General features: G+C 31.0%; 2 protein-coding genes across 3 annotated transcripts in view; one reads left to right on the plus strand and one right to left on the minus strand.

Annotated features, from left to right (window-relative positions):
- LOC104751887 (ATP-dependent 6-phosphofructokinase 5, chloroplastic-like) overlaps positions 1–2656 on the plus strand; it is a 3553-nt gene extending 897 nt beyond the window's left edge. Inside the window, exons 2-13 of the mRNA XM_010473934.2 lie at positions 36–123; positions 214–287; positions 371–482; positions 573–668; positions 749–850; positions 932–1006; positions 1158–1298; positions 1402–1518; positions 1610–1714; positions 1796–1876; positions 2021–2149; positions 2299–2656. Of these exons, the coding sequence (XP_010472236.1) occupies positions 36–123; positions 214–287; positions 371–482; positions 573–668; positions 749–850; positions 932–1006; positions 1158–1298; positions 1402–1518; positions 1610–1714; positions 1796–1876; positions 2021–2149; positions 2299–2466 (1288 nt within the window). The 3' untranslated portion in view covers positions 2467–2656. The remainder of the gene's footprint in view (positions 1–35; positions 124–213; positions 288–370; positions 483–572; positions 669–748; positions 851–931; positions 1007–1157; positions 1299–1401; positions 1519–1609; positions 1715–1795; positions 1877–2020; positions 2150–2298) is intronic.
- On the minus strand, positions 8977–11342 carry LOC104751888 (cyclin-D2-1). Of its 2 annotated transcripts, none has more exons than XM_010473936.2 (6): positions 10742–11342; positions 10388–10474; positions 10191–10289; positions 9912–10107; positions 9661–9788; positions 8977–9515 (listed from the first exon to the last, which is right to left on the minus strand). In XM_010473936.2, exons 1-6 carry the CDS (start codon positions 11045–11047, stop codon positions 9255–9257), a joined length of 1077 nt encoding a protein of 358 aa, XP_010472238.1. In that variant the 5' UTR covers positions 11048–11342; the 3' UTR covers positions 8977–9254. The 2 variants fall into 2 exon arrangements, with proteins under 2 accessions (XP_010472238.1, XP_010472237.1); XM_010473935.2 differs by having other exon boundaries at positions 8977–9518.

Here is a 19259-nt window from a genome sequence, read left to right on the forward strand (position 1 = left end):
TTTTATTTTTTTTTTTTTTTTTTTTTTATTGTTAGGTCTCCCACGGAAGATTTCGTAGGTGGTTACCCTTCTGATGAAGAGTGGCATGGATACATTAATAACAATGATAGAGTTCTTCTCAAGGTTCTCTTTTTTAGTTTCTTTTTTTCTTTGTTTTTGTTTAGTGAAATTAGAGTGAAGATTGAATTTTTTTTGTGATTTGGGAAATTATAGGTTATTAGTTACTCTTCACCTACTTCTGCTGGAGCAGAGTGTATTGATCCTGACTGTTCTTGGGTTGAGCAATGGTAAACAATTTTAGACTTTGGATTTGTGGTTCTTTTTCTTTTTTTCTCTCGTTGTGGTTGTAATTGTGTGATGGGATCATTAGGATTCACCGAGCTGGGCCGAGGGAGAAGATTTACTTTAAACCGGAAGAAGTGAAAGCTGCTATTATCACTTGTGGTGGGCTTTGTCCTGGTCTCAATGATGCCATTAGACATGTGAGTTTTTTGAGTCTTGAAACTTGGTATTATAGAGACAGTGTCTATGTGTGTGTGTGTGACGTCCCTACTAAAGCCTTTCCATTGCAGATTGTCATCACTCTTGAGATTTATGGTGTTAAGAACATTGTGGGGATTCCTTTTGGTTATCGAGGTTTCTCTGATAAAGATCTAACTGAAATGCCGGTATAGTTTTGATTTGTCTTCTTCAAACAATCAACACACTTCTTGTTTCTCTTTTTTTCTCATTTGCTCTTGATTTTTAGTTATCAAGGAAAGTGGTTCAGAATATTCATCTATCTGGAGGAAGCTTGCTTGGAGTTTCACGTGGAGGTCCGAGTGTTAGTGAAATTGTTGACAGCTTGGAGGTATTATTATTATTTGGTGGCTTTTCAATCCTTAGGGGATTTTTCTTAGTACAAAAGATTCTGAATTCTGACTTTACTTAGGAGAGAGGAATCAACATGCTTTTCGTGCTGGGTGGAAATGGAACCCATGCTGGCGCCAACGCTATACACAATGAGGTTTGTTACTTAACACTTGATGTTAATTAAGTGTTGTTCTTGTGAAGATAGTTTTGCTTTTTCTCCTCCTTAGTGAGTTAGAGTATAGTGTCTTCATACCAAAAAGTTTGTCCATTTTGATTAAACCATTCTCTCTTGCTTATAATTCTAGTGCCGCAAAAGAAAGATGAAGGTAGCTGTAGTTGGTGTGCCAAAAACCATTGACAATGATATTTTACATATGGATAAAACGTTTGGGTTTGATACTGCTGTTGAAGAAGCACAACGAGCAATAAACTCTGCCTACATTGAGGTAACACTTTCATGTACTCGTATTTAGGATATGCACCACTATCATGTCTCTTTGCTTTAAGTACTGCATTGATATTCATGGTTTTTTCCAATATGTTCTTTAGGCACATAGTGCTTATCATGGCATTGGAGTTGTAAAATTGATGGGTCGTAACAGTGGTTTCATTGCAATGCAAGCGTCTTTAGCAAGTGGACAAGTTGACATCTGTTTGATTCCTGAGGTACTTCTAAACTTTTGTTATTATTTTCAATTTTCAAAACATTATTGATGAGCTTGTTCTAAGAGATCCTATGCATTCTCCTTCATTAAAGGTTCCCTTCAATCTTCATGGGCCTAATGGTGTACTGAAGCATTTGAAGTACCTTATTGAAACAAAAGGCTCCGCTGTGATATGTGTAGCAGAAGGAGCTGGACAGGTAACTATGACCATACAATCGCAATGAAGGAAGGCTTTTTTTTTTTTTAATCTGTTTACGTTTCTTGGCATTTTGTTTCAGAATTTCCTTGAGAAAACTAATGCCAAAGATGCATCTGGAAACACAATACTCGGTGATTTCGGTGTGTACATTCAACAAGAGGTTAGATATAATCAAAGATTGGTTAATGTCTCATAAAGAGTTGATGTGTAGAGTAATTGTTAAATCTTACTCCCTTAGTAAATGTTCTTGCTTCATTATGGATTTACACTCTCTATCTTCTTCTTTTTTGTTTGTTAATAATAGACAAAGAAGTATTTCAAAGAATCAAGTATTCCAATAGATGTGAAGTACATTGATCCAACATACATGATTCGCGCTGTCCGTGCAAATGCCTCAGATGGTATCCTCTGCACCGTTCTTGGACAAAACGCTGTAAGTCAAACACACTCACACTCACACACACACACACACACTCTCTTCGCTTTTAATACGAGCTTCACTCTCTTTAGTATAGAAACTAAAAATGTTCCAATATGTTAAGTTCATTGAAGTTGTTAAGCTTATGGTTTTCATAAAAACAGGTTCATGGTGCATTTGCTGGATACAGTGGAATCACAGTAGGCATAATCAACACTCACTACGCTTATTTGCCAATCCCTGAGGTGATTGCATATCCAAAATCAGTCGATCCCAATAGTCGAATGTGGCATCGTTGCTTGACATCAACGGGTCAACCTGATTTCATCTAAAAGAATCGCATTCAATCACGAAACAAACTGATAAAAAAAAAAAAAGCCTCGAAATGTATATATACAGTATTCTTGGTCCCTTGTTATGATGTAACAAATCATATTATTTATTTACTTTTTTGGTAGCAAAAGATGTTGAAACAGTGAAGTTAGTTAAGAGCATTCGTTTAATAATAATTTAATTTTATCATTTACCAAACTTGTAGAGTTACTTTTTGGACCAGCTTTTGTTTACTTTTTTACTTGCGCCTTTGTCTCTTCCTTCAACTTTCTCTCCTGAAGCTCTCTGTTCACTTCAGATGAAAAATTGTACTATTGCATTGTGGTCCTTAACTTCTATAATCTTTAAATTTTAACCTGTTTTTAAGTAATTGGTCCATTTTGTTCTTTTGTTCTTCGTTTTTCCTTTTGTATTAGAATCTTCATTGATTGAGTTTGATTTGCCCCCCCCCCCTCCCACCCAAAAAAAAAGGATAGAGTTTGACTGTGAACCTCTAGCACTCATAGTGATGATTTTCTACATAATTTATGTAAGTCAAATTTTTTTAATATACTACTCAACATGTTGAGATCAATAGCGGACCAGGATGAATTTTAAACCAGATTAAGCACAAGTAAAAATTTGTTTGACGAGGATAAATGTGTTTTTTTCTCAATAACCATTAGGGAAATTTAAAAATTTTGCCCGGATCATGTGACCTGCTATGACCTGCCTTGTTTGTACATAGGTCCGCCACAAGTTGAGATTGTGTATATAAATTTTTAAAAGATTTAAATTTCATATAATTTTGTTCCCCAACCCCATAATATATAGAAATCACAATATCTTAATAGTATAATTTTACTCTTAGATATTTCATTTCACCTGATGCCCATAATTATTTTTATTGAGTACTAAATTAAAATTTGCTAACTTGGTAGTAAAGAGTAAAAAGAGAAGATGGAAATCTGTGAAGTAGCTGCACAAAAAAAAAAAAAATCTGTGAAGTTAGCAGTAACTTCGAACTTCGAAAGGTCCCCATACTTTTCACGTTTTAGATTTTGACTCTTGTTCTTTTGTTTTTACCATTTTCCCCTCATTCTAATTTCTCTTTTCTTGTTTGGCATAATTTAAAGTTTAAGCATAGTGTCAAAACATTAATACAGAGAATCTTAAATCCGCAAGTGTGGTTGATCAAAAGTTGATGAGATTAGATTACATTATTAGAATAATAATTATAATAATAGCTAATTACCGTTACCTGTGTAATTAATGTTTCGCGAGAACCAAAATCCTTCCTGGTAACATTAATTAGAGATCTAATGACTAATTTAGTACTACTACTAAACTAATGGTAAGTTCCTGTGTAATCATGACACTAAAATAAAAACCGTATGGCTTAGACGTGTAGTTTTATATCTTATTTTGTATTTTTTTAAATAAAGATCAAAGAATTATAAGTTATCATGGATTCCATTTCCATAATATAAGCTGACGAAAATTCACTATTAGATAATGATAAGACAAAGTACACACTACAGTACACAGTGTCTTATTTGTGTTTGAGAATATTAAACAAAATTTTCAAATCAGGAAATACTTAGTTAATTTTATAGTGAGAAAAGGAACAGGCATGCCGCATACAACAACATACACATACAGTCGAACTCATAATATTGGAATATAGTTTTTATAGATATTACCGAAATGTATAATTACTCCGAACACTAAAGTTAAAAGTAGTGTCTGAAAATCACGATGCAAACTAGATTCGATTCCGTTACTGGAATAAACCAAAAAAATCAATTATTGTGCTATAATGTGATTTAAAATTCTATGTTAAAATAATATCCATATATATTTGGTACTCATGAGCTCTTTATTTACTTTATATTATTAGTCATTGAAAAATTTTAGTACTAGTATTTTTTGAAATCTTATATCAGTATAGCGATGTTAATTTCGGCCACTGGTTAAATAAGTTTAGAATAATTATATATCATTATCCTGAATGTATAATAATTATTTCTATAATATAAGCTGACGAATCAAACTTAAACTTTAATAAAACTTGTTACTTGGATCAAACTTAAACTTTAATACAATATATAGTAAACCTTGTTACTTGGAGTAAACTTAAGCTTTAATACCATATAAATACGTTTTTATGTTCTTCTAACTCTAAAAATTGAATTGGTTTATATCTCTTATATATAAACCAATAAACATTATATATTGTTGTATTTTTAACTTCATAAGTGAGAAAATTGTTAAAAATTGAGACTTTTTTGTTGTTGGTTTAGTTTTTTTTGTTGTTGGTTTAGTCGAAAATGTTGTTTGCTAAAACTTATAAATATTTTTGTGGAGAAAATGGGTAGATGTATGTTATATCAATAGACTTTTTTTTTTGTCAAAAAATATTTATCAATAGACAAACCACTACGCAGTGGAAGAATTTGTATCATACAATTTATAACCAAAGTTAATGTAAAGATAATGTTCACATCCATAAATATTGAACCACGATATAAACATGCTGTCGCCAATTATAGCCTGGAGAACTCCTGTATTGGGAAGAGAATCTTATGCACTATTTTTGGCGGAAATTTAAATCAAACCAACTAGTTTGGTTGATCCAATTTGTTCGTCTTTATTTTTCATTTTTTATAATTAATACTATAAATTGTAACTTTCATTGATATTAGTAATTTACAAACCAACATAGTGATGAAAATTTTATCAAAAATAAATAAAAACCAATTCATGATTATGTTTTTTATGTCTCAACATGTAGACTGTTATATACGAAATGGCCACTATATCATTTTAGTATTGTTATTAATTAAATGTTGTTTGATGACACTTATTTTTCTAGTCAACTGTTGCAACATAAAAACTGACATACACTTAAGTTTTAGCTCAAATTTTATTTTCACTAGATTCCTGCATATGACGAGGGACAATTATAATCGAAACTAAACAAAATAATCACTACTTAATAGTTTATACTAACATAGTTTCCTTTTTCTTTAATCATGTTAACATGTTAGCCTTGTGGAAAACTATGTTAGTATTAACTATCATAGTTAAATTTAGCGAGTATTAACTGATATAATAAAAATCTAATTTAATTGATTATCCCCTATAGTTCTAAATTTATCTAATTTTGCACTATCCTTTCTCGGACGTGCTAACAACATGGTGAAACCCCTATAATTCGAACCCTAAGAAATATACTAGTACAAAAGATTTTGTTCCATATAACAGTTAGTAGTTCGAAACTGCTATTAATATAATTTATTTTAACATTAGTTTAAATTGATGTAAATTTTGTATCATTTTAATTTTTTTTTTTACTAAACATAACTAGATACACCAATTATCTAAATGATGTAAATGTATATTTTAAGTCAATTTAAAAGTGATACAATATAATAGAAACTGGATCAATTTTAATTAACTGATGTCAAATTAGATAATTATTATATCAGTTAAATTAATTGATGCTATTGTTAAGTCATATATATTTGCTTCACTTATCAAAAAGTAATTTAAAATTGGATTAACTAGTTTTGTGATACAATTTAAATGATATAAAACACTCTTTCTTTTAAGTATAAATATTACTAAATAAATTATGTCATAATAGAACTTAGTGAAGAGATTAAATTTTACACACAAACAGGCATATACAGATATGCTTTGAAATACCCAAGAAGATGCTCATCTTGTTTTACACCCATCTCGAATTCTCGATATAAGATTCTTTTTTTTTTTTTGTCAAACACTTGATTCAATCTCATAAAACCAAGTACAAGGAGAAAGATACAAGGATCCAAGTTCTAAAACAGAAGCAAAAGAAAGGCAATCCCCAATGCCATACAAAGAGTGATAGTAAACATCGACAAATGATCCAAAAGAGCTTTGAGGCACTAGCTAAAAAGCAAATGTCACATGAGAGGTAATGGTTTGTCGATAAATCTTCCACAGAAAGCACAGTGGTAGACGAAATGGTCTCTGTCAAACTATGACTAGGTGACGTTGATAAGGTTGTCATGGCTAAGCAAACTACCGGCGCAATAGATGCCTCTTGAGGTAATACAAGGGCCATAACATGGAGCTCCATGTGTTTGGGAGCAAAGAAACTCTCCAATGAAGCTATCAGACGGATGTGCCAAAGATATGTGTCAAACCGTAGCTGAACAGGTGGAGTCTCCCTTTCATAAGAGCCTTGTCTATGGAGGTTAAGGCTTTCACACAAAGCTTGCAGTCGACATGACACATACAATGAATGGTTTAGTGCTCCCGGCAATTGGTGGGTGTTGGTTTTTAAAGGTGGCGGGATTGAACAACTTATAGAATTTTTGATCTTTAAGTGATGGTTGGGTTCCCTAGCTGGTATTGACACAGGGTGGTTGATGGCTAAGAGAATATCATAACCGCAATCAGGCTGTTGGCAATAAGAATTCAGGACTGAAACGCCAAGCGACTTTGGAACCATTGGAGCCAAAACGAATAACACATGAAGTGCATATACCAGGGGTCTAAAGGATTGGTTTAGCGAAACTAGCAGTCTAGTTGGTGTATATCCCAATAGGGTTCTGCTACCTAAGAGAATATATCCAAAGCTTAGACCTTGATACGAGCTAGTGTTTGCCAAACAAAGTGAATGAACCTGGATTTTTGTGATGTGGGCTTAAGGATAGAAACTGTTAATGGGCCTTCTTCGAAATTCAAGTCCACCAAGGAAAACCTAGGGTTTTCGTTTGGTGTCCCCAAGCTGATCGATTCGCGGCGGCTGGTCGGAGGAATTGACAAGATATGCAATGAGCTATACATCTCTGGAGGAAACAATTGTGCTCCAATCAAGTTTTGGCAAGGAAATGGGGTTGAAACGGAGATCCAAGGAGATGCGAAAGCCATGGTCCTGAAAAGAAACACGTCGTGCGCCGTCGACATCTTCCCCCGGCGAGGTGCAGCTGATGGTACAAGCACAGGCTCTCCCGCCATCAACGAAGCCGAGGTGAAGTTTTTAGGTGAAAACGGAATTTCGATTTGTGATTTGATTTATTCAGTGGATTTCAGATCCGTGGTTATGGAGACTGGGTACAGAAGAAAGATGGATGGGTTCGCCGGAAGCCAAATCCAATATTTGATTGATGAATTGCCCAGGTTTGGGGTTTCCAAGAGAGATTGAGAGAGGTACCAAAAGATTAGAAAAAAGGGGAAAAAGATAATAAAAGGAAATCTAGAAAAAGAGAAACTGAAGCAGAGGGAAACAGCTTTTATTGCCCTCCGACGCCGGAGAGTGAAAGTGAATGGGTTGTCTCGAAGTTCGTGTATGGAAGAGTTTATTTCACAAGAGAGGGTTATCTAAAAAACAAGTTTTAGATATAAGATTCAAGTTGTTAATACTACACTATCTAAGTAAATCTGATTCTTCTTATTTCCTTTCAAAAGACTTCAAACTCATTTTGTTAAAAGTTTTTTTGCTACACGCAAAATTTACAAAATCAAAACAAGGAAAACTCATCCGTTTAGAAATAAGCCAATCAGGCAATCACACTAATTAAATAAAAAAAATGTCGGTATGTTAGTTGCTTATGAAAAGTTATAAAACAATCTACTTGTACTTGTAACACATATATGTCCTTAGTACGTTGGACTGAACACATATATGTCCTTAGTACGTTGGACTGTGGTGCTGTGTATGTATGTAATGGGTAGTGATCACCAAACTCATTTAATTATTTTAAGACTAATACTTAAACTGCGAAAGAATATATCAAAAATATAAAATAATGATGTATATGTGAAAAAAAAAAAAAATAGTATAAAGTAATTGGAAGAGAAGGCAGTAGATTCCCAAGGTTTCTTATGCACAGAGATTTTATTATTATCTTTCTCAACACGAGGAGAGAGAGCAGCAGCAGCAGCAGAAGAGATGTTGACCGGTCGCATAGTCAAAACAAAATTTGGCGGGCCCAGTAAAACCTCTTTTCAGGGCCCATTATGGTTTTCTCTTCTCCAATCCCCAAAAACATGCAATTCTCTCTTTCAAAAACCAAAATTATGTCATTTTCTTGCTTTTAATTGGTAACATTAATCAATTTTCTTCAAACCCTGACATTTCAGTAATTTAAACTAAAACTCAAGATTTTTGAAAAATGTGGACTAAATTTTTTAATTAAAGTTTGTGTAAAATCCGTTTATTAATACGTCTAATAGGTAAAATATAACTTTAAATCATAATAAAAATATTTGAACCATAGCCTCCTAACCACAAGATAAATCTTTAACCACTAAAAATATCATGAGTTTGTTTAAGTTTATCACATATTTGCACCCCTTTTTTTGGTGCACCAACAAATTCGTGTATTGATATTTGTTTGTGAATGAAAATTAGAAGAAGGAAAAATATCCCTTTAGGGTCACCTTTGAATACACAACGATAAAACATAAAAATTTGATTCTCATTCTATTTCTTTTTTTTATGTATATTATTATCTCTTACATTATGTAGCAACAACAAAAAAAAGTCCCTTGGAGCAAGAACATGAACCTAGGGATGTCTCTCATTGAAAAGAGCTCTCTCTCTCTCTCTCTTTTCTTTTTTGTTTCTCTCTCACAAAAAAACTCTCATTTTCAATCCAATTTTTCCGACTGAAAATGAGAAATTATAGAGAATTTTTATGTAAAAACAAAAAAGAAGGAATAAACCAAAAATAAAAGGAACCTCAAATGTCATGACTCTTATGGATTGGAGTTGGAAAAAGCAATGTATATGATGACTCTTTTTTATTCTCTCTCATTGTTTTCTCCTCCTCTTGTTGTTGTTGTTGTTGCTATTATTATTGTTGTCTGGACTACTCTGTGAGGAATTTGTACATGACTCAACTGTTCTCTCTTCACTCTTATAGCTCAAACATGTTGCTTCCAACACTCCAATAGGACTATGCGGCACCACTCTTGCCTCTAATCGCGGCTGCTCCCCCTGCGATAAACTATTTCCCGACACATTCTCTCCTGTGAGACTTCTCATCAGATTCAAACATTTCTTCACTCTCTCCTGCTAACAAGGACAAATGATCCATTAGTCAAATTCTAATGAAATGTGCGTTCTTGCAACAATCAAGATTTTGGTTATGCGGGTATGTTAATATAGCTCAAGTCATTACAACCAAACGGAAGCTAAAGATATTTGATGAGTCTACCTGTTTAACGTATATGAGTTTAGACATTGCCTTTTCGTCATCAATGCATTCTGTTTCCCCTGAAATGGAAACAGACACTGCCGCTGCTGCTGCTATCTCAGAAGGCCTGAAGTCTAAGAATTCAATTTCTGCATTCAATTTTTACAAAACTTATTATTAAACCTTCCCCTTTAAAACAGAGCAATATAGTTGAAAAAAACAAGGAAAGAACATTATCTATAGCTTGCTTCCGGATTCAACAATTGACTCACCTTTGGTGGTGTTCAAGATGAATCGTGATGATCTATAGATCGAATTCTCTGACACGTGATTGCTGATCTTGTCGACGAAATAATCAATGAAAGAAAATGGAGTTATAGCTTGCAATCTCCAATTCAATGTGTTGAGTACCAAAAGCTCCATCCTTTTTATTGTTTTGGCCTCAAAAACAAACTTGGGATCTCCCACCTGCGCATATCAAGAACATGTCAAGATTTAGTTCCACTGCACCCGCGACTGAGCTATTAAAGGACTAAAAATGTGTGTTGCACCTGTAAATCAACAATTTGAGGCACATCAGTTTCTTCCATTTTGGCTGCTAATGATAAGCAAGAGACAGCTAGTAACTGAACAGCCCAAGCCTTGTCTTTCTACACAATCCAAACACACACACGATCAGCGGTTGTCTCGAAGGAAAATTATAAGAAAAAAAAAAACACACCAATCCGGAGAAATTGATTCAACTTACAGGCAATTCATAGGATGTTAAGAACCGATCCAAGTAGTTCATGGATAGACAAATGCACAGATGTCCAAAATGGTAATGAGCACAAGCCTGTTCCAGACAAGAACAATTGTCATTAAAGACACAACTCAGAAAAAAAACTCAATCTATTGAGAAGATCCGACTAATCTCACTAGTGAATTCTAATAAATACATCAGAAGCCTCTCTATTACCATTAAATATGTATGATCTATCTAAATGATCAAAGAAGACACTTTAAAAAATCAATCAAAAAAAAAAAAAAAAACAAAGAGACCAAACCAGATTTAAGTGCTCTTAAAAAAGAAAAACACAGATCAAAGTAAGCAATCACAAACCTTAAAAATCCAATCCAAAGCTTGGTTTCTAAAAGACAAATCCAAATCACCAGAACGCAATCTCTTAACATAATCAGCTCCAGGGCAAAACTCAATCTCTTTCTCCAGCATCTCTCTGATTCTGTCTTGTCTCAACGAAGTCGAAGAAGAACCCATCATCGGAATTGATCCGTTGCCGCCAAAGTTGTCGTCTTTACCGAAAAGTTGATGACTATTCATAAATCCGCCGCCATAGTTGGTTTCATCGTCGTCGTTGTCAATGATCCATGACTCGCTGGTCTCACCACAAGCGAGATTCTCGGCCATGGGGAGTTCGGTTTTTGGTTTTATGTTATTAAATAGTCTCTTTTAATTCGTTTGTTTTTGGTCTCAGAAAAGTTTTCAGAGCGTTCGGACAATAAAGTGAAAGGAAGCAAAAGTCATCAAAGATGTGAGATTATTTCTGAGGAGGAGGTTGTGTCTCTGAGGAACTGCGATTTTCATGGCAGGAGAGAGAGAGAGGGAGGAAGAAGAGAGGAGAGAGAGAGAGGTTTATACAGAGGAAGTGGGTGAGTGTGTTTTAGGGTAGAGAGGGGGAGAGAGACCACTCCCACAGAGTCGAAATTGGGATACACAGAATATACACTAAGAGAAAATATGTATACAACAAAATAATATTAAATTAAATTTATAATGTATTAATATCATGGGTCCAAAAGAAATAAAATTCTAATAAACAAAAAATGTAGCTAAAACTATGTTTTTGACAATATATATATATACTTGCTAATTACTAGTATATTTTACATGGATAATTTCACTTAAGCAAATCATGTTTGAGTTAGATAGACTAGTGTTATCATCTATTTATAATAGTTTTGTGATTGTCGCGTTGTTTTTATTTTGTAAATACGATAAAAATTTGTATATTAATGAAAAGATGCACGATTCAAGATTAAAAAAAAATATTATTTGATATGTAAGGAAATCTATTAATGATTAGAACTCTAACTTTAAAAAGAAGTTTAGTTACAAATTGATCATTAAATTTTAACAAGACGAAACTATTCGACTATTTCTTAATTTTATCATGAAGGTTAGGTCGTTTTCACGAAATTTGCTAATGGTCACACAATTTAACATAAAGATAATATGACACTAGGTTTTAATTAATACCACACAAATTATAGAAACCTTAACATTAATTTTATTTTTTATGATTTTTTAAACAAAATTTAATATGTATATGGGTGCAATCATTTAAAGGTCCAAACAACTCTAAAATAATTCTCAATATGTGTTAGTTACATGATAAAATTATTCAGTACATAAGATGTTTGTTATGAATGATATTAGTAGTCTTAGAAATTTTAGAAATGAAAACAATTAGAACATATGAAGATATAGCTAATGTGATGGATGTTATTAATCCTTTTAAGTGAAAGTATCACTCTTGAGGAAGAGAAAGATTAACTAAACAATTTCATTCAAGTTTTTTGAAAAACTTTTTAATTGTTGAAGAAAAACATGTTATCTTTTTCTAATAGTGATATACGTTATATATGAAAGTAAATCACGATGGTCATGTGACACAATAAGAAGAAAATAAGACGTTACTCTATATATATAATTTTTTATTACATTATAGACGTTTCAAAATATATTATATTCTTGGTCAACTATCTTTTTTTAGAACTTATAAGTTAACATGAAAATGTGTAAAAGTTTATTGATTAAAATATTTTTGAAATGTGAAAAAAATGAGATGTTATTTTTGAATAATATGCTAACAATTAGAGTTTATAGTCTACATGTCTTGTGTAAGACTACAATATCACAATTTTTTTATTTTTTTTCTTGAATCTCATAACTAGTTAAAGTTTTAGAGTGAAGAAGCTACTTTTTGTTTTTTTTTTTGTTTTTTTTTTGTCAAACAGAGTGAAGAAGCTACATGTGTCTGCTTTACAGGGATGCGCTTGACCACTAGATCAGGATGGATCTAACGATTATTAAACCATCGTTAATTGCTTTACCACTTGACTACAAAATTTGTGACTTTACTTTGGGTAAGAATCACGCTTATTCCACATAACCAGAAGTATTATTTATTTATTTATTTGTTTATTATGAGTTTGTATATAAAAGCACCAAAAGGTCCAAAAAAAAAAACTATTCTGGCACATCTTGGTAACTCTATGGTTTGATAGTTGTAAGCTATTCCACATTGGGCGTAAGCCTTTGGATTTTGTGATGCAAGCATATACGATTTTATTGAGCACTGATGGTTAAATGCCAATACTAATCTCTTAGCTGGCTATCATCTACACTACCCAAAAGCCTAATATACGTTTTCCCCTGTAGCATCGCAGCCACCGGTCAAAGACTTATCAACATAATTTTGATTAATTTTATGCAAAGGTTTGGAGCCTAACATATTCTTTTCAGTTAATGGTATTATTGTGTTATTGATAGCACATTGTAATATGTCAGATTTAGACTCGAGTGATGATAAAGTGATGGTAATAAGTAATAACACATAAGTCATGGTCGTTTATATGAATTGATATTTTCTTTATTATTACCTATGGATTAGCTGTAATTTAAAAAAAAAACAATACAATTAATTTCACATTATATAACAATGTTATTACAAACAGTTGGTCCGCAACAAATTATTTTTTAATTGAAATTTTTGTTTATGCCTACCAATCATATTCAAATCGATTAGAATTCAGTCCAATCAAAGCCCATAGCTAATATCTGACTAGCCATTAAAAAGCCCAATATGTAAGTAAGTAACTCAAAGGCCATTAGCTAAAAACCCTAAAAGTCTTCCACTATAAATAACTCATCTTGTAGAAAAACAGAGAAATCCTAATTCTCTCACTCGGCTTCTTGCTTTATAGCTTCACAGCCTTCACTCGTGTTTCTTCTATGGTGTGCGGTTTTTGAAACTCTAATCTCCTTCGGTAGTACATGTAAAGTGTATTAGGGTTCTGTCTCTCGATCTTATAGGGAATGTTAAGTTAGTCCTGCTTGGTGTTTTAATCTCGTGTTCTGTATTTCAAGGTTTGGAGCGATTATGTGAATTTTCTTATTTATGGTTGCAATGATGAGATCTTATAGTTTAATCGAAAGTGTTTACACTTAATGAACGGTCGACAAAAATGTCGAACCTGAGCGGTTAGCTGAGCAACCCTTTTATCAAAATTTGTAGACATTGCTGAGAATTTTTCTTGATATCTTTGTTCTGTTTTGTTGTTACTGTGATGAGCAAAAATATGATTTGAAAGCATTGTGCTTTATGAGTCAGCGACTATAATGTCGACCTGAGCGGTTAACTGAGCAACTACAAAACATCACTTAAATTCTTTCAAAATTTTCATTGTGTTTAGTTGATGAGTTATGTTGAGTTTGTTGTGATTGATTTCTAAGTTTTGTATTTGGTTTAGTTGTAATTTGAGTTTATCTACGTAGCTTTGATACGAACTTGCTTAATAGGATTCAACCATCAGATTGTATTTTTTTCTATCATTATGTGGCCTCTGAACTACAAGGATTGCAATACTAAGTCTTGGCTAAGAATGTATCTGAAAACTATAAGGTTTTTGAATCAATCTAATTGTTGAAGAAAGATATCCAAATTCTTTAATTGTAGTGTGGGGGGGGCAGAGCAACATCTGTCCCCTTGGAAGCATGTCTACATTTTGCTTGAGACAAGTACTCTCCTGTCTCCACATCAAATTTTATATTGACTTGTTGTTATGTTTGTTTGTGACAGATTCTGGTTTGTAACATTTGGTAGATCTCATAAAAATTGTTGCACACTTTATCTTGTTTACTCTTTCAAAGTTTAGCAAAATGATATATTTACTACCTTATATTATTTAATAAGTTGCTTCACCATATTTTGAAATCAACATGTAGACAACTCAAATAAAACTTGAACTAAAGTTAAACAAAATTATTATTTTACACAACACATTGAACAAATCAACATGTAGACAACTCAATAAAACTTGAACTGAAGTTAAAAATGCTAAACAAAATATCATTGGTAACATTTTTGAAAGTTAAATATGTGTTAGGTTCGTAACATGGTTAAGTTTCATAGTCCACACTTATCCCCTCAGTTATGCTTTACTAGGCAAAGGAATAGTTTGGTATGTGTTTGTGTAGCGGTTTCGTATCCTATTCAAAAAGTAGATTTTTTTCTTTTCCAATTTGTTGTTACCACAATTTTATTCTTGACAATGAAACATTACTCCATAGAAAGGAAAAAGTTACCGAAATGATCAGGTAACTCTAAAACCCACATTCACAGTTTTGAAAGTATCTCTCTTTTCCTTAAGAAGAGAACAATCCATATCAAAAAGCAACGAATGGTATGATCGAATTGGATTCTTCTGAGTTGTGATGACTCAAAAAGAGAATTAAGTTTACGAGTCGGTAAACGTGTGGAAAGTGCGTTCTCGTAGGCGCGTATTCCCTTCAAAGATTGATGATGTTGCTGTTGTTGAAGTGAGATTCCACATGGTAACGTATGTGTAAAACTAAAGCATCTCAAACCAAAAACACGTGGATGCTTGTTACTGATTCTCCGAGTTGTCTTTTTATGTATGAACTATTCGGGTTGACTTGATGTAATCTTAACGTTTTGCAATATTATTTCATTGTCATCAACTTGTTTAACCATTCAATTATTGATCTTATCATAGGAATGGTTCTTCACAAATAATTCTAAAAATTATTTGAATATGTCCAAAAGAATTAAAATAAATCGTTTGCTGTTGTTGTTTATGTATAACTAGATAAGGGCTCGCACGATGTGCGGGTTTAAAAATTATTAAAGAAAATAAATTTAAAACCTTTAACCATTTTTTGAAAATATATAAAGAAAATTTATTTCTTAAAGTAAATATATAAATAATTTAAGTTAGAAAATATTTGTATTTACCTTCGTACATTTATTTCTATTTTTATATTTTTAAAATATTATAACAATTATTACAATAATCTAAAACTAAATTATATCACACTAAAACTTTTGCCAAATACTCATTATTACAAATATTATTGTTATCAAATTTCAAAAACGTTTCACAACTTATTTACAAAATATTTTACATGCAACAAACTGATCAAAGCAATATTTAATAAGTAACCACATATGATTTACTCTATATTTTACCATTAAAAATATGCTCTTACACCCAAAATTATTTTATTGTTAAAGTATGCTCTTTATCATCACCTATAAAATGTCTTATAAACAAATTAAACAAATTTTATGTTTCTTACTTTCATTTTGGCATAATTATAGTTCTTATAATTACTAAAATTGTTGGTATAATTACAAATTGACATATAAGAACTATAATTATGCCAAAATGAAAGACCCACACAATAGATCGACAAAATTATATAGGAAAAAAAATCAAATACTAAAGCTTTTGATAGAAACATGTAATGTTATGTAGATATAATGTTATTTTCTTAATTAGCTGTCCTATTATGTTTCAAAAATAATAATTCTTTTGACATAATTTATGTTATTCTTTTTAAATTTGTTATTCACTATTTATTTATTAATAAGCTAATAATATACATGCTTAGTGAATTACTTTTTTGTTTCTACATGTCAAAATCTTATAACGTAAAATGGAAAATAGATTAGTTTTGTTAATTTTCATTTTTGATTTAGAATTTTATTTTAGATATAAACATGTAAATTTTATTTAGATTTGATGTTATTTTCTTAATTATCTATTTTAAAAATAATATTTTTTTGACATGTGTCAACATCCCATCAGTGATCTTGACACGTGTCATGATCATGTTAATGACTAATTTGAAAACCCTATTTTATATAGTAAGATTTTTAGTATAATAAAAAAATTAGTTCAAACTTCAATTCAAGTTTTTTTCCAAGACTGCCAATCGAGTTTTTTCATGATTTTCATTGTCTTCGTTTTCTTCGCATGTGCCTTCACAAATCTTGTTGCAGCACTCAGTGTCCGAAATTGACTAACCATAGAGACATAAAGTTTATTTATTTATTTTTTTGTGCAAACAATGACATAAAATTTAATGTGTTAGGTTATATAGTATAATTATACGAACAAATATGGATGATATATAGTATATTTGTTTTACCGTATAGTGGTTGAGAATCTTTTATAACAGTGAAACTTTGATATGGATGACACATAGTATATTTATCTTAGTTTTTTTTTAAATATAATAAGATTACAATTATCTTAAGCTTTTTTTTATCAAGCTTTAAAACTGTGATTTCTTATCGTTAAAATTGACATGTGTCACGATCCGATGAATTACTAACTTTGAAATTTAATCGTTAAAATTGACATGTGTCATGATATGTTGAGTTACTAACTTTGAGAACCAAGGTTTATATAATAAGATACTAGATTTTAACCCGCAGTACACCGCATGCATATAATTTTTATTATAATTTATATTTTATATTGTATCTATTTGTTAAATATTGGATTTTTTGTAAATAGAATAATAACTAAATTTTTCGATTGTTGTGCGGCTAAATATTTATATTGTTTTTAACCAGCAACACACTTCATGACCATTTGTTTGTTATATTTACTTTGTTTTGTTTAGTGTTTGATATTCTATTTTGATTTTTAATTATTATAACAAAAACTAAGGGATCTAAATATATAATCAGTAATTTATACGCTGTGATTAAGTCATATTTTTCCTAATGATTTAATTATTTTATTCAATATTAGTTAAATCAACTTGATTTTATTGTTAAATATTCTAATATTAGTCGTATTGATAAATAATTAAGTGAGGATTTAACCCGTGTTAACACAAATTTAATAATATTTTATGAATTCCAACATGTCCTCTTTATAACTCATCTACTATATAACCACATTATATAGTATTTTAGACTTTTTAATTTTACATATTCATAATAATTAAATTTTTTTAAAGTTTATCTATGTTAATTATGATATTTAAATAAATATCAATCGAAGTTTTTCTTACGTTAAGAATCAAAGCTCACAGATTTTAGAAAACAAAATGGAAATCAAATTGTTGTTTTCTTTGTTTGCGAATGATTCAGATATTTTCAAAACACAACAGAATGTGTGGTTAAATGTATGATAGTTTCCATTTCTATATTGATTAATGTTATTTTTTAGTTGGAATGGAAAATGTAAAATATTTAGGAAACAAAATCTGGAGTAATGTTAGTTATGGAAATTTTTTAGGGGTTAATGTTGTAAATAACTTTTTAAATAAACAAAACTTAAAGGGCATAACACAAAATGTATTTCAAAAATCTTAATATAGATAACATGCACCAGTAATATTTAAAAAGTGGGTTGTATTCAATCCTATATTATATACATGATTTGATCGGTTTTAATGAGTTTTTCTATGATTTTAATTTTTAGGTGAAAATTTTAGGGAAATTGATAGGATTTGTTATTAAATGCTTCTAAATTCTACTTAAAAAAAGCTATGAAATTTAGATATATGTATTTTTAAGCAAGAAAATCTTCTAAAATCTCTTAAAGTAATCAATAATCCCTAATGTTTGAAATGCTTTTGGATTTTAAAAGGATTTTAGAATTCTTTAAAAATTCTGAATAACATAAAATTTGTTATCTGAATGCATTTGTATGATTTTGATTTGAGACTTTAGTCAAGGAATGTTATTCAACTATGTATTTTAAATAATGATTCTAAAGCATACTTTGAAATCCTTATGAATATTACCACATTTTAATTTCTATTAATTGTGATTTACAAATATAAAACCTAATAACACAAAAATTAAAAATGAGTTTGATATATCCGGATTAAACCTCTATATTTATTGGACAAAAAGGTTTAAGTGGAAAAAAAAAACTTGCCTGTAAATAGTAAATACCATATGTATAATCAACATCTACACGACACATAAACTGTCTAAGCATTACTATTTGGAACTAATAAAACTTTTATAAAATTAGGTGGTTAGTCCTTTCTTGAACATTGATTACTTTGGATCTTTGTAAAGATTCATCTTTGAAATAATAAACAGCTTCCTTGAAAAAGTGAGAATGTTACATAGTTCAAAACTACCATAAATGGATCTCAAGAATTGATTTAAGTGAGAAACCTTGCCCTTTGAAAAGTTAGGTGATGCAGTGCTTTCATGAACATTGACTGGAACTACCGTAGATTTTCACAAGATTTTCAATCTTTTAACGAATCATCTTTTTGACTAATACTCCTAGAAAAGTTTCTAAAGAATATGTCATAGCTCTCTTTTTCGATGAATGAGAATATTACATAGTTCAAAAATTAACAAAAATGGATCTAATTATTCGATAGTGTAAATACCTCCCTTGAATAATAATGATATCAAATAAACTGTTTTTTTCTTCTATTGAGAACAAACTTCATACCATAGATCTATTCAAACAAATGGAGAACAAATAATACGTTTAATATAAAAACTACTAAAATTAATCAAAATAAATTAGAACCCCCCCCCCCCCCC

Source organism: Camelina sativa, chromosome 16, assembly GCF_000633955.1.
Source record: "Camelina sativa cultivar DH55 chromosome 16, Cs, whole genome shotgun sequence".
Taxonomy (NCBI): domain Eukaryota; kingdom Viridiplantae; phylum Streptophyta; class Magnoliopsida; order Brassicales; family Brassicaceae; genus Camelina; species Camelina sativa.